The following is a 12354-nucleotide window of genomic DNA, read 5'->3' on the forward strand; positions in this document are numbered from 1 at the left end:
CTGTGCCCTGTACTGTAGCACCTGTGCCCTGTACTGTAGCACCTGTGCCCTGTACTGTAGCACCTGTGCCCTGTACTGTAGCACCTGTGCCCTGTACTGTAGCACCTGAGCCCTGTACTGTAGCACCTGAGCCCTGTACTGTAGCACCTGAGCCCTGTACTGTAGCACCTGAGCCCTGTACTGTAGCACCTGAGCCCTGTACTGTAGCACCTGAGCCCTGTACTGTAGCACCTGAGCCCTGTACTGTAGCACCTGAGCCCTGTACTGTAGCACCTGAGCCCTGTACTGTAGCACCTGAGCCCTGTACTGTAGCACCTGAGCCCTGTACTGTAGCACCTGAGCCCTGTACTGTAGCACCTGAGCCCTGTACTGTAGCACCTGAGCCCTGTACTGTAGCACCTGAGCCCTGTACTGTAGCACCTGAGCCCTGTACTGTAGCACCTGAGCCCTGTACTGTAGCACCTGAGCCCTGTACTGTAGAACCTGAGCCCTGTACTGTAGAACCTGAGCCCTGTACTGTAGAACCTGAGCCCTGTACTGTAGAACCTGAGCCCTGTACTGTAGAACCTGAGCCCTGTACTGTAGAACCTGAGCCCTGTACTGTAGAACCTGAGCCCTGTACTGTAGAACCTGAGCCCTGTACTGTAGAACCTGAGCCCTGTACTGTAGAACCTGAGCCCTGTACTGTAGAACCTGAGCCCTGTACTGTAGAACCTGAGCCCTGTACTGTAGAACCTGAGCCCTGTACTGTAGCACCTGAGCCCTGTACTGTAGCACCTGAGCCCTGTACTGTAGCACCTGAGCCCTGTACTGTAGCACCTGAGCCCTGTACTGTAGCACCTGAGCCCTGTACTGTAGCACCTGAGCCCTGTACTGTAGCACCTGAGCCCTGTACTGTAGCACCTGAGCCCTGTACTGTAGCACCTGAGCCCTGTACTGTAGCACCTGAGCCCTGTACTGTAGCACCTGAGCCCTGTACTGTAGCACCTGAGCCCTGTACTGTAGCACCTGAGCCCTGTACTGTAGCACCTGAGCCCTGTACTGTAGCACCTGAGCCCTGTACTGTAGCACCTGAGCCCTGTACTGTAGCACCTGAGCCCTGTACTGTAGCACCTGAGCCCTGTACTGTAGCACCTGAGCCCTGTACTGTAGCACCTGAGCCCTGTACTGTAGCACCTGAGCCCTGTACTGTAGCACCTGAGCCCTGTACTGTAGCACCTGAGCCCTGTACTGTAGCACCTGAGCCCTGTACTGTAGCACCTGAGCCCTGTACTGTAGAACCTCAGCCCTGTACTGTAAAACCTGAGCCCTGTACTGTAAAACCTGAGCCCTGTACTGTAAAACCTGAGCCCTGTACTGTAGAACCTGAGCCCTGTACTGTAGAACCTGAGCCCTGTACTGTAGAACCTGAGCCCTGTACTGTAGAACCTATGCCCAGTACTGTAAAACCTGAGCCCTGTACTGTAGAACCTGAGCCCTGTACAGTGGCATCTATGCCCAGTACTGTAAAACCTGTGCCCCATCCAGCAGAATCTGTGCCATGTATTGAGGAACCTCTGTCTTGAGCTGTGTCATCTGCGCCCAGGACTGTGAAACCTGCTCCATACACTAAAAACTGCATACGGGATAACCTGTGGTCTCCACATAAGGATTACAAACTTCTGATGCTATAGAGAACATCTGAATTCTGCAAAACATCAGGGGGTCTCCTCTACGACCATGGAGGCAGACACTGGATATTCACGAGGATGAGGATAGATGGAAAATGGAGGTCAATGACAATATACCATATACTACACACAGATCTTCAGGTCCTTTCACTCTGGATGTTCTCAGGCGCAATGGCCTGCTGGACTGTGGAGATACAGTGGAGTAAGGAATAAATTAAATGTAATGCGTTATTTAGAAAGGGGCCCAAATAAAGTCCTACAGCTATACAGGGGGTCATGTGATGTCACAGGACTTATTTTATTATTACATTACTTTTTTTTCAGGGGGCCATGGCTATATTACTTGTCACAACTATTAATTTGCAGTTGTATAAAATGGCCAATCACCATTAATATTAACCAATAGATGTAACATAAAATCCATCGTCATTGCAAAATCATGAGAACATTAAACATCTAGGGGGGAGATTTATCAAAACCTGTGGAGAGGCAAAGTTGCCCAGTTGCCCATAGCAACCAATCAGATCGCTTCTTTCATTCTTAACAAGGCCTGTGAAAAATGAAAGAAGCGATCTGATTGGTTGCTATGGGCAACTGGGCAACTTTGCCTCTCCACAGGTTTTGATAAATCTCCCCCCTACTGCCCATGGGGTAAAAATTTGGCAATACGTGTCCATGTGGCCCCCACATTGGCTAACATTGCAGCATGTGATATCATACAGGGTCCCTTATGGCTCCTATTAAAGTGGACTCAGAGTCACATTGGGGGGGGAGATTTCTGAAAAACTGTGCAGAGGAAGAGTGGGGCAGTTGCCCATGGCAACCAATCAGATTGCTGCTTTCATTTTTAAAGAGACCTGTGAAAAATGAAAGAAGCAATCTGATTGGTTGCTATGGGCAACTGGGCAACTTTTCCTCTGGACGGGTTTTGAGAAATCTCCCCCATTACGTCTACAGTTTGTAAAGAACTCTAGGGGCATGTTCACACTACCGAAATACAGCAAGGAATTTACTTGCTAAATTTCCACAGTTGACCTGCAGCTTTTGCAATGTTCCGGAAGCGCCGTGTTATTCAAAAATTACTGAGTACAACTGAGCCAGTACAGCAGTGTTCCCCAACCAGTGCGCCTCCAGCTGTTGCAAAACTACAACTCCCAGCATGCCCGGACAGCCTTTGGCTGTCCGGGCATGCTGGGAGTTGTAGTTTTACAACAGCTGGAGGCACCCTGGTTGGGAAACACTGGCATAGAGACTGTGCAGATCTGTATGTGTATGTGAGCTCTGCTGCATCCATGAGCCCTTAGGCCTCCATTACATAACTGTATCTTTTAGACTTTAAAGGGGTACTCCGGTGGAAATTTTTTTATTTTTTATTTTATTTTTTTAAATCAACTGGTGCCAGAAAGTTAAACAGATTTGTAAATTACTTCTATTAAAAAATCTTAATCCTTTTAGTACTTTTTTTTGCAGCTGTATGCTACAGAGGAAATTCTTTTCTTTTTGAATTTCTTTTTTGTGTTGTCCACAAAGGGAAACCTTAGTAAAAATACAGTGGAAAAAAAAATTGTAGGGAATTAAAACCCACAAAGAAACCTACACAACACTCTTAGTAAATCAGGGCCAGTGCATTCATAGGGTGCTCTCACACAATACTGTATGCATTTCTATTAACTTAAAGGAGATATCCAGTGGTGAAAAACTTATCCCCTATCCTAAGGATTGGGGAAAAAGTTTTAGATCGCGGGGGGCCCCCCAACAGCCCATGGGAAGGGGGCGTGTTGACCACCGCACGAAGTGGCGGCTGACACGCCCCCTCAATACAACTCTATGGCAGATCCGGAGTGCTGCCTTCCGCAATCTCCGGCTCTACTATAGAGTTGTACTGAGGTGGAGTGTCGGCCGCCGCTTCGTGCGGAGGTCAACACATGCTATCTGGCCAGCAAGCCGGGGCCCTGTACAGAGAGATCACGGGGGGCCCCAGCGGTCGGATCCCCGCGGTCTGAACCGTATGATACAACCTTAGGATAGGGGATACGTTTTTCACCACTGGACTACCCCTTTAAAGCGTATCCGTCAGATTCAACAAAAAAAACATTTTTTTTTTATATATCACTCAGTATCTAATCCTGACCATGTACAATTTTATGTGTCTAGCACCTTTGTTTTTTTTATTACACTTTTAATTTAGCTCATTAGTCTGAATTCTTCTCAAAGGGAGGGGGCGTGGCCTCACTGTGCAGGTCTCCGCCCCCTCCCTCAGTATGCTGTCTGCTCACATCTCCCATAGCATTAGCAAAACTACAACTCCCAGCTTGTCCTCACTGACAGTAGCGGGACACAAGCTGACAGTGGGAGGATTTTTCCTCCAGCTGTGAGCCCTGCACTCACAGCTGTCAATCAAGGAAGTGTGTCCATGACATAGGTGATGATGCATGGACACAGCAGGACTAGTATGTGTCCAAGCAGGCAGGAGGGGCAGTTGTTTGACTCGCTTTATCAGTATGAAATACTGAAAATTTCCTAATGAAAGCAATTGCAAAACCTATTGGTTATACATGCTTTACAACATATCAAAAGTTTTTGTATCTGACAGTGCGCATTTAACATACAGTGCATTCATGGGGCTAGGTGCTTACACACACACACACACACACACACACACACACAATACTGTACGTATTGCTGCTCAGTGTACAGTGCAGTTATGGGGCTGGGTGCTCTTACACAGTACTGTATGCATTACTGCTCAGTACATACAGGAGCAAGGGGTAAGGCAAAAATAAGGAGTTCCTGCACATACATACATTCTGGCCAGTGCCGCTCCATACAGAATAAATGAAGCATTGCCCATGTAAGAGCAGGTCACTTCTTTCATTGTGGGGGGGGCCATTTCTCCCCTGTTCTGGTGATCGGTGGGGGGGGGGGGTTGAACCTCCACTGATTCCCTAGTTAACTTTAAAATGTGGGTATACTCTTTTATATAGAGAGCCTAAACGTGATGTGAACAGGGCCTTACTCTGATATTAGAAGAGAAGAATATCATGCAACAACTTGGCGGCAGCAGGACAATGTAAAGGAGACAGACAACTAAAATAATCTTCTGATAATAATCTGATTTAAAGGGGTACCTCGGTGGAGCACTATTTTTTATTTTTTATTTTTATCAATTGGTGCCAGAAAGTTAAACAGATTTGTAAATTACTTCTATTTAAAAATCTTAATCCTTCCAGTACTTATCAGCTGCTGTACGCTACAGAGGAAGTTATCTTCTGTCTGACCACAGTGCTCTCTACTGACACCTCTGTTCATGTCAGGAACTGTCCAGAGTAGGAGCAAATCCCCAAAGCAAACCTCTCCTGCTCTGGACAGTTCCTGACATGGACAGAGGTGTTAGCAGAGAGCACTGTGGTCAGACAGAAAAGAACTTCCTCTGTAGTGTACAGCCGCTGATAAGTACTGGAAGGATTAAGATTTTTAAATAGAAGTAATTTACAAATCTCTATCACTTTATGGCACCAATTGATTTTTTAAAAATTTCCACTGGAGTACCCCTTTAAGTAAAACAGTATTTCCCAACCAGGGTGCCTTTAGCTGTTGCAAAACTACAACTCCCAGCATGCCCGGACAGCATGCTGGGAGTTGTAGTTTTGCACTAGCAGGCGGCACCCTGGTTGGGAAATACTGGACATGGACAGAGGTGTCAGCAGAGAGCACTGTGGTCAGACAGAAAAGAACTTCCTCTGTAGTGTAAAGCAGCTGATAAGTACTGGAAGGATTACAATTTTTAAATAGAAGTCATTTACAAATCTGTATCACTTTATGGCACCAATTGATTTAAAAAAATAATAAATTCCACCGGAGTACCCCTTTAAGTAAAACAGTATTTCCCAAGCAGGGTGCCTTTAGCTGTTGCAAAACTACAACTCCCAGTTTGCCCGGGCATGCTGGGAGTTGTAGTTTTGCACTAGCAGACAGCACCCTGGTTGGGAAATACTGCATTACTTATCATCCTCCTTAAAGGGGTATTCCGCCCCTAGACATCTTATCCCCTATCCAAAGGATAGGGGATAAGATGTCAGATCCCTGGGGTCCCGCTGCTGAGGACCCCGGGGATCGCTGCTGCAGCACCTCGCTATCATTACTGCGCAGAGCGAGTTCACTCTGTGCGTAATGACGGGCAATACAGGGGCCGGAGCATCGTTACATCACTGCTCCGCCCCTCGTGACGTCACGGCCCGCCGCCGTCAATACAAGTCTATGGGAAGGGGGCGTGGCGGTCGTCACGCCCCCTGCCATAGACTTGCATTAAGGGGACGGGCCGTGATGTCATGAGGGGCGGAGCCATGACGTCACGCTGCTCCGGCCCCTGTATCGCCCGTCATTACGCACAGAGCGAACTCGCTCTGTGCAGTAATGATAGCGGGGTGCCGCAGCAGAGATCCCGGGGGTCCCCAGCAGCGGGACACCCGGTGATCTGACATCTTATCCCCTATCCTTTGGATAGAGGATAAGATTCCAGGGGAGGAGTACCCCTTTAAGAATGGAAGGCTTTTCAGCTTTCTCACCAATAGTTACGTCCCTGAGGTGAAGGTTACGCTGTGTGACCGGAGGCATGAGGATCCTGTTAAAATGTAGCATGTAATGGCAAACAAGAAAGGAACCTTTGTCCAGTCCGGTCAATGCGAGCGCGGTGAACAGTGATGTATAGAGATCCATGTACACAGGAGAGGCCGTGTCCCCGGCTGCAGCCCCCAGCCAATTACTGCAGCCCCCATGACACCGCTGTCACATGATGCCAGGATACAACGTCAGTAAGGATGGGTTCACATCATGTTTTTGCAAAACAGTTCCTGTAGCAGGTTTTTGAGTAAAAAAAATGGATTCCTCAAAACCTGACTAAACTGTATCAAAACGTGTACAAATTTTAATCCTTATACGATTTGAAAAATAATGTCTGGTTGCATTCGTTTTTTAAGAAAAAAAAAATGTATACGTTTTTAACTTTTCATTACATTATAAATAAAGTTTCACTTGTTTGATTATAATTCCAAGAAAAAAACTAAGCAAATTCAAAAACCGTATGGTGAAAACCAGATGGAACCGTACGCACATACAGTTCTGTACGGTTCCCATTGACTCCCATGTTAAAAATAAAAAAACTTATACATTTCAATACGGTTTTTCACCTGGACTAAAAACCGTGGTCACATCATGTTTTTGTCATACTGTTTTCAATCAGTTTTTCTAAAGAAAACCCTATGGCAAAAAAAAAAAAAAACGGATGGAACAGTATGGGAAAAAGTAAACCGTATGCGTTTTTAAACTGTAAAGTGTTTTTAAAAGTGCATACAGTTCCGTTCATTTTCATAAAAAAATAAATAAAAACATATTTTTGAAAATTTTGTCCATTTTTAATGGGAGGGGTGTTGGGTGGGGACTTTAGGATGCAAATGTGAAAAGTAAACGTGAAAAGTAAAAACCGTATACATTTTCCTGTATGGAACTGTATATAAGTGTGTTTCCCATTGACGTCCATGTTTAAAAAAAAACGTATGCGGTTGCAGTATGGTTTTTAAACCGGAAACAAAAATGTGGTCAACCACAGTTTTGACCGGCACAGCCGGCTCAGCCACCCTTCCAGTATTTTTATATTATCCAACCAATCCTCTAACTCCCAGAATGTTGCACCATATACTATACCAGTGTTTCCCAACCAGAGTGCCTCCAGCTGTTGCAAAACTACCACTCCCAACATGCTGGGAGTTGTAGTTTGGCAACAGCTGGAGGCACCCCTGTTTGGGAAACACTGACCTATACTATATACTAGGGATCGACCGATATCGTTTTTTTAGGGCCGATACCAATAATCGGTGGAGGTTAGGGCCGATAGCCGATAACTTATACCGATATTCCGGTATAAGTTATCGGCTATTTATCCCCCCGCGACACCGCTGCAGATCATTGATTTAAAGCGGGCGCTTTAAATCAATGCACTATAGTGGCTTTTGCGGTGCCATAGGCCGCCGCCGCCACCCGCTTCTCTCCCGCTGCCTGTCCGGGGGTCCTGAGACCTATCACCCGCGACCGCTCCCCCAACCAACCCCCTGGACCCGCCGCATCGCACCGCGACCGCCCCGCACCGCCCCCATTGCCTTCCCCATCCCCGGTTTTATAATTACCTGTTCCTGGGGCCCACTCTACATCTGGCTCCGGTGGCGTCCTCCTGAACTGTCACTGTGCGCACTGACGGTGACGTCACGTCGCGCACATCACTGCGCACAGCGTAACGCAGGACACAGCAGGAGCAAGAAGTAGCGTGGGCCCCGGGAACAGGTAATTATAAAACCGGGGATGGGGGAGGCAATGGGGCCGGGGCGGTGCAGTGGGGGGTGCGACGCGGTGCGGGGGGGTGGGGCATTATCGGCTTATCGGCAAGGTAATTGCCGATACCGATAATGCCCAAAATCGTGATGATCGGCCGATAATCGGTCGATCCCTACTATATACTACTATATAGTAGTGTTTTTTTCTTTACGATATGAATTTTCCACATACCGCAATACCGTTTCCATAGCGACCAACTCCAACATGTGATGGCTTAGAGAAAGATCCGTCCACACAGTGTCTCTGGGAAGTGTAGTCCGAGCCGCACTAAACTAACTGTGAGGGGACTACAACTCCCGGCGGGCAGGCGCGGGAAACGTGAGCAGAACTGCAGAGATATGGAGAAAAGTTAGCGGGCGGCCTGAATGAGACCCCGGGTACCATGGTGAGGACCCCTGACCACCGGGAAACTCAAGCAGAACTACGGAGACATGGAGGAGAGTTACCAGGTGGCCTGACAGAGACCCCAGGTACCATGGTGAGGACCCCCGACCACCTGACACTATACTGAGGACCCCCCCCCCCCACCCAGAAATACCGTTAAATACTGTGAAACCGCCATAATTTAGAAAAATACTGTGATACACATTTTTGGTCATACCGCCTGGCACTACTATATAGTCCCACAGGGCGGGAGTTGTAGTTATCATTTGGGGCAGTTGCTGAGGCAAAGGCTATATCAGGGCAAGCTGGGAGTTGTAGTTAGTAACTAACTGCAACTCCTGAATTTAATTTAAAAAAAAGCGATCAAAAAGTCACATCAAAACAAAAATTGTACTGTTAAAAACTACAGATCGGGATGCAAAAAATGACCCTCATACAGGCCCGTATAAGGAGAAATAAAAAAGTTATAGGGGTCAGAATAGGACAAAATTTCCCCCCCCCCCATGTGTATCCTGTGATATTACGCATACATAATTAATTATGCAAATTAGCATGGCCGGTATTTTTTATTTTTTTTTCCCAAGAATGGTGGCCACCCTAGTTGTGCTTGAATATGTATGAGAGGTAGAGATGAGTGAACTTACAGTAAATTCGTCACAAACTTCTCGGCTCGGCAGTTGATGACTTTTCCTGCATAAAATTAGTTCAGCTTTCAGGTGCTCCGGTGGGCTGGAAAAGGTGGATACATTCCTAGGAAAGAGTCTCCTAGGACTGTATCCACCTTTTCCAGCCCACCGGAGCACCTGAAAGCTGAACTAATTTATGCAGGAAAAATCATCAACTGCCGATCCGAGAAGTTCGTGACGAATCGAATTTACTGTAAGTTCGCTCATCTCTAATGAGAGGGATCAGGAGAGATTGCCGTCCACTGAATGAACCTTCAGACAACAATCTAAAATGATGTAAGTCACATGAATCCAGGAAGACGGTCACGTGTGATAGTGAAGAGGAACTGATGGGGTAGGAAGAAATCATTGCGAAAAAAGAAAACTGCTCTTGGGACTGATGATGGAATCCAAATCCAAACCTGTGCAGAGGAAAAGTGGAGCAGCTGCCCATAGCAACCAATCAGATCGCTTCTTTTATTTTTCAGGGGCCTTTTTAAAAATTAAAGTAGTAGTCTGATTGGTTGCTATAGGCAATTGCTCCCGTCATACACAGCAGGTTCGCGGATGTCGGCCATTACCGTCGGGTCCACGGCTGCTGAAAGCAGCCGGGGACCCGACGGTAATGGCCGACATCCGCAATCGCGCGGATGTCCTCCATTAACCCCTCAGATGCCGTGATCAGTACAGATCACGGCCTCTGCAGCAATGTGCATGTTAAAACAGATGATCGGATCGCCCGTAAGCACTGCCGAGGCGATCCAATCATCTGTAATGGCGGACGGAGGTCCCCTCACCTGCCTCCGTCCGTCTCCCGGCGTCTTCTGCCCTTGTCTGAGATCGAGCAGACCAGAGCAGATTACCGATAATACTGATCAGTGCTATGTCCTATGCATAGCAATGAACAGTATTAGCAATCAAATGATTGCTATAGATAGTCCCCTATGGGGACATAAAAAGTGTAAAAAATAAATAAAAAGTAGAATTTTTTTTTATAAATTATATATATATATATTTTTTATAAACATGTTTGGTAGCACCGCGTGCGTAAATGTCCGAACTATAAAAATATTATGTTAATGATCCCGTACGGTGAACGGCGTAAAAGTAAAAAATAAAAAGTCCACAAATGCTGCTTTTTTGTCACATTTTATTCTTAAAAAAATTAATAAAAAATGATCTAAAAGTTTTATATATGAAAATGTGGTATCGATAAAAAGTACAGATGGAGGCGCAAAAAATGAGCCCTCATACCGCCCTATATATGGAAAAATGAAAACGTTATAGGTGGTCAAAATAGGGCGATTTTAGATTACTGATTTTGTACAAAAAGTTTTAGATTTTTTTTTAAGCGATACAAAAATATAAAAGTATCTAGCCATGGGTATCATTTTAATCGCATTGACCCACAGAATAAAGAACACAGGTAATTTTTACCGTAAAGTATACAGTGTGAAAACGAAAGCCCTCCAAAATGTGCAAAATTGTGGTTTTCATTTAAATGAAAAATAATACACAGCAGCTGATAAGTACTGGAAGGATTAAGATTTTTTAATAGAAGTAATTTACAAATCTGTATAACTTTCTGGCACCAGTTGATTGAATTTTTTTTTTCCAGCGGAGTACCCCTTTAAAGGAGTACTCCAGATCTGAAAACCTATCCCCTATCTTAAAGGGGTACTCCGGTGAAAAATGTTTTTTTTTTTTTTTTTTTTTATCCACTGGTGCCAGAAAGTTAAACAGATTTGTAAATTACTTCTATTAAAAAATCTTATTCCTTCCAGTACTTATTAGCTGCTGAATACTACAGAGGAAATTATTTTCTTTTTGGAACACAGAGCTCTCTGCTGACATCATGACCACAGTGCTCTCTGCTGACATCTCTGTCCATTTTAAGAACTAAGAACTGTCCAGAGTAGGAGAAAATCCCCATAGCAAACAAATGCTGCTCTGGACAGTTCCTAAAATGGTCAGATGTCAGCAGAGAGCACTGTGGTCATGATGTCAGCAGCTAATAAGTACTGGAAGGATTAAGATTTTTTAATAGAAGGGGGGGGGGAGAGGGTTCAACCACTGGGATCCCCCGCGGTCTCCCGCACGGGGCCCAGGCAGTCTGCAGAAAGGGGGCGTGTCGACCACTGCACGAAGCGGCGACTGACACGACTTATAGGGGTACTCCACTGGAAAAAATGTATTTTTAAATAAACTGGTGGCAGTAAGTTATACAGATTTGTAAATTACTTCTATAAAAAAAATCTTAATCCTTCCAGTACTTATCCTACAGAGGAAGCTGAGTTGTTCTTTTCTGCCTGACCACAGTGCTGACACCTCTGTCCATGTTAGGAACTGTCCAGTACAGGAGAGGTTTGCTATGGGGATTTGCTCCTAATCTGGACAGTTCCTGATATGGACAGAGGTGTCAGCAGAGAGCACTGTGGTCAGACAGAAAGGAAATTCAAAAAGTAAAGAACTTCCTGTGGAGCATACAGCAGCTGATAAGTACTGGAAGGATTAAGATTGTTTTTGTAGAAGTAATTTACAAATCTGTTTAACTTTCTGGCACCAGTTGATTTAAAAATAAATGTTTTCCAGCGGAGTACCCCGAGAGAGCCACAGCGCTGCATTGAGGGGGCATGCTGGCCGCCGCTTCGTGCGGTGGTCGACACCCCCCTTTTCTGCAGTCTTCTGGGGGCAGTTGGACCCCAGCTATCTGACACTTATCCCCTATCCTTAGGATAGGGCAGTGTTTCCCAAGCAGGGTGCCTCAAGCTGTTGCAAAACTACAACTCACAGCATGCCCCAACAGCCGAAGGCTGTCCGGGCATGCTGGGAGTTGTAGGTTTTCAACAGCTGGAGGCACCCTGGTTAGGAAACACATGGATATGGTATAAGTTTTCAGATTCTGGAGTACTCTTTTAAAACTTAAAATGTCCCAGTTGTGTAAAAGTTTCACACGGCGCTATGTTCTACAATAGAAGTGACGATGAGTTGCCCCACTAGGTTTTCTAAGGAAAAGATGCACCCTTGGCTGTCCGGGCGTTGTAGTTTTGCAACAGCTGGAGGTCCACAGTTTGGAGACCACTGTCCTCATTAAATGAATGGGGTATGTCATAGGGCTGCAACTTTGATTGTGGACTGATCTTTATACTATCACGTGATACTGAGTACAATGCTACAATATATATATATATATATATATATATATATATATATATATACACACACACACACACGTACGTACATATCCCATC

At 45.7% G+C, this 12354-nt stretch overlaps 1 protein-coding gene across 3 annotated transcripts in view; it reads right to left on the minus strand.

Moving 5' to 3' along the window:
* ALDH16A1 (aldehyde dehydrogenase 16 family member A1) overlaps positions 1 to 12354 on the minus strand; it is a 120775-nt gene that overhangs the window by 108070 nt on the left and 351 nt on the right. The window contains exon 1 of one of the 3 annotated variants that reach the window (XM_056544380.1): positions 6236 to 6399. The exons of 1 other annotated variant lie outside the window; for it this stretch is intronic. Coding sequence is in view for 1 of the 2 variants with exons in the window: in XM_056544379.1 (XP_056400354.1) it covers positions 1788 to 1790 (3 nt within the window). In the remaining variant the exon portion in view is untranslated. Of the gene's footprint in view, positions 1 to 1787; positions 1838 to 6235; positions 6400 to 12354 lie in introns of those variants that run through there. One more of the 3 variants, XM_056544379.1, reaches the window with a different exon arrangement.

This window comes from Hyla sarda, chromosome 10 (assembly GCF_029499605.1).
Source record: "Hyla sarda isolate aHylSar1 chromosome 10, aHylSar1.hap1, whole genome shotgun sequence".
NCBI lineage: Eukaryota > Metazoa > Chordata > Amphibia > Anura > Hylidae > Hyla > Hyla sarda.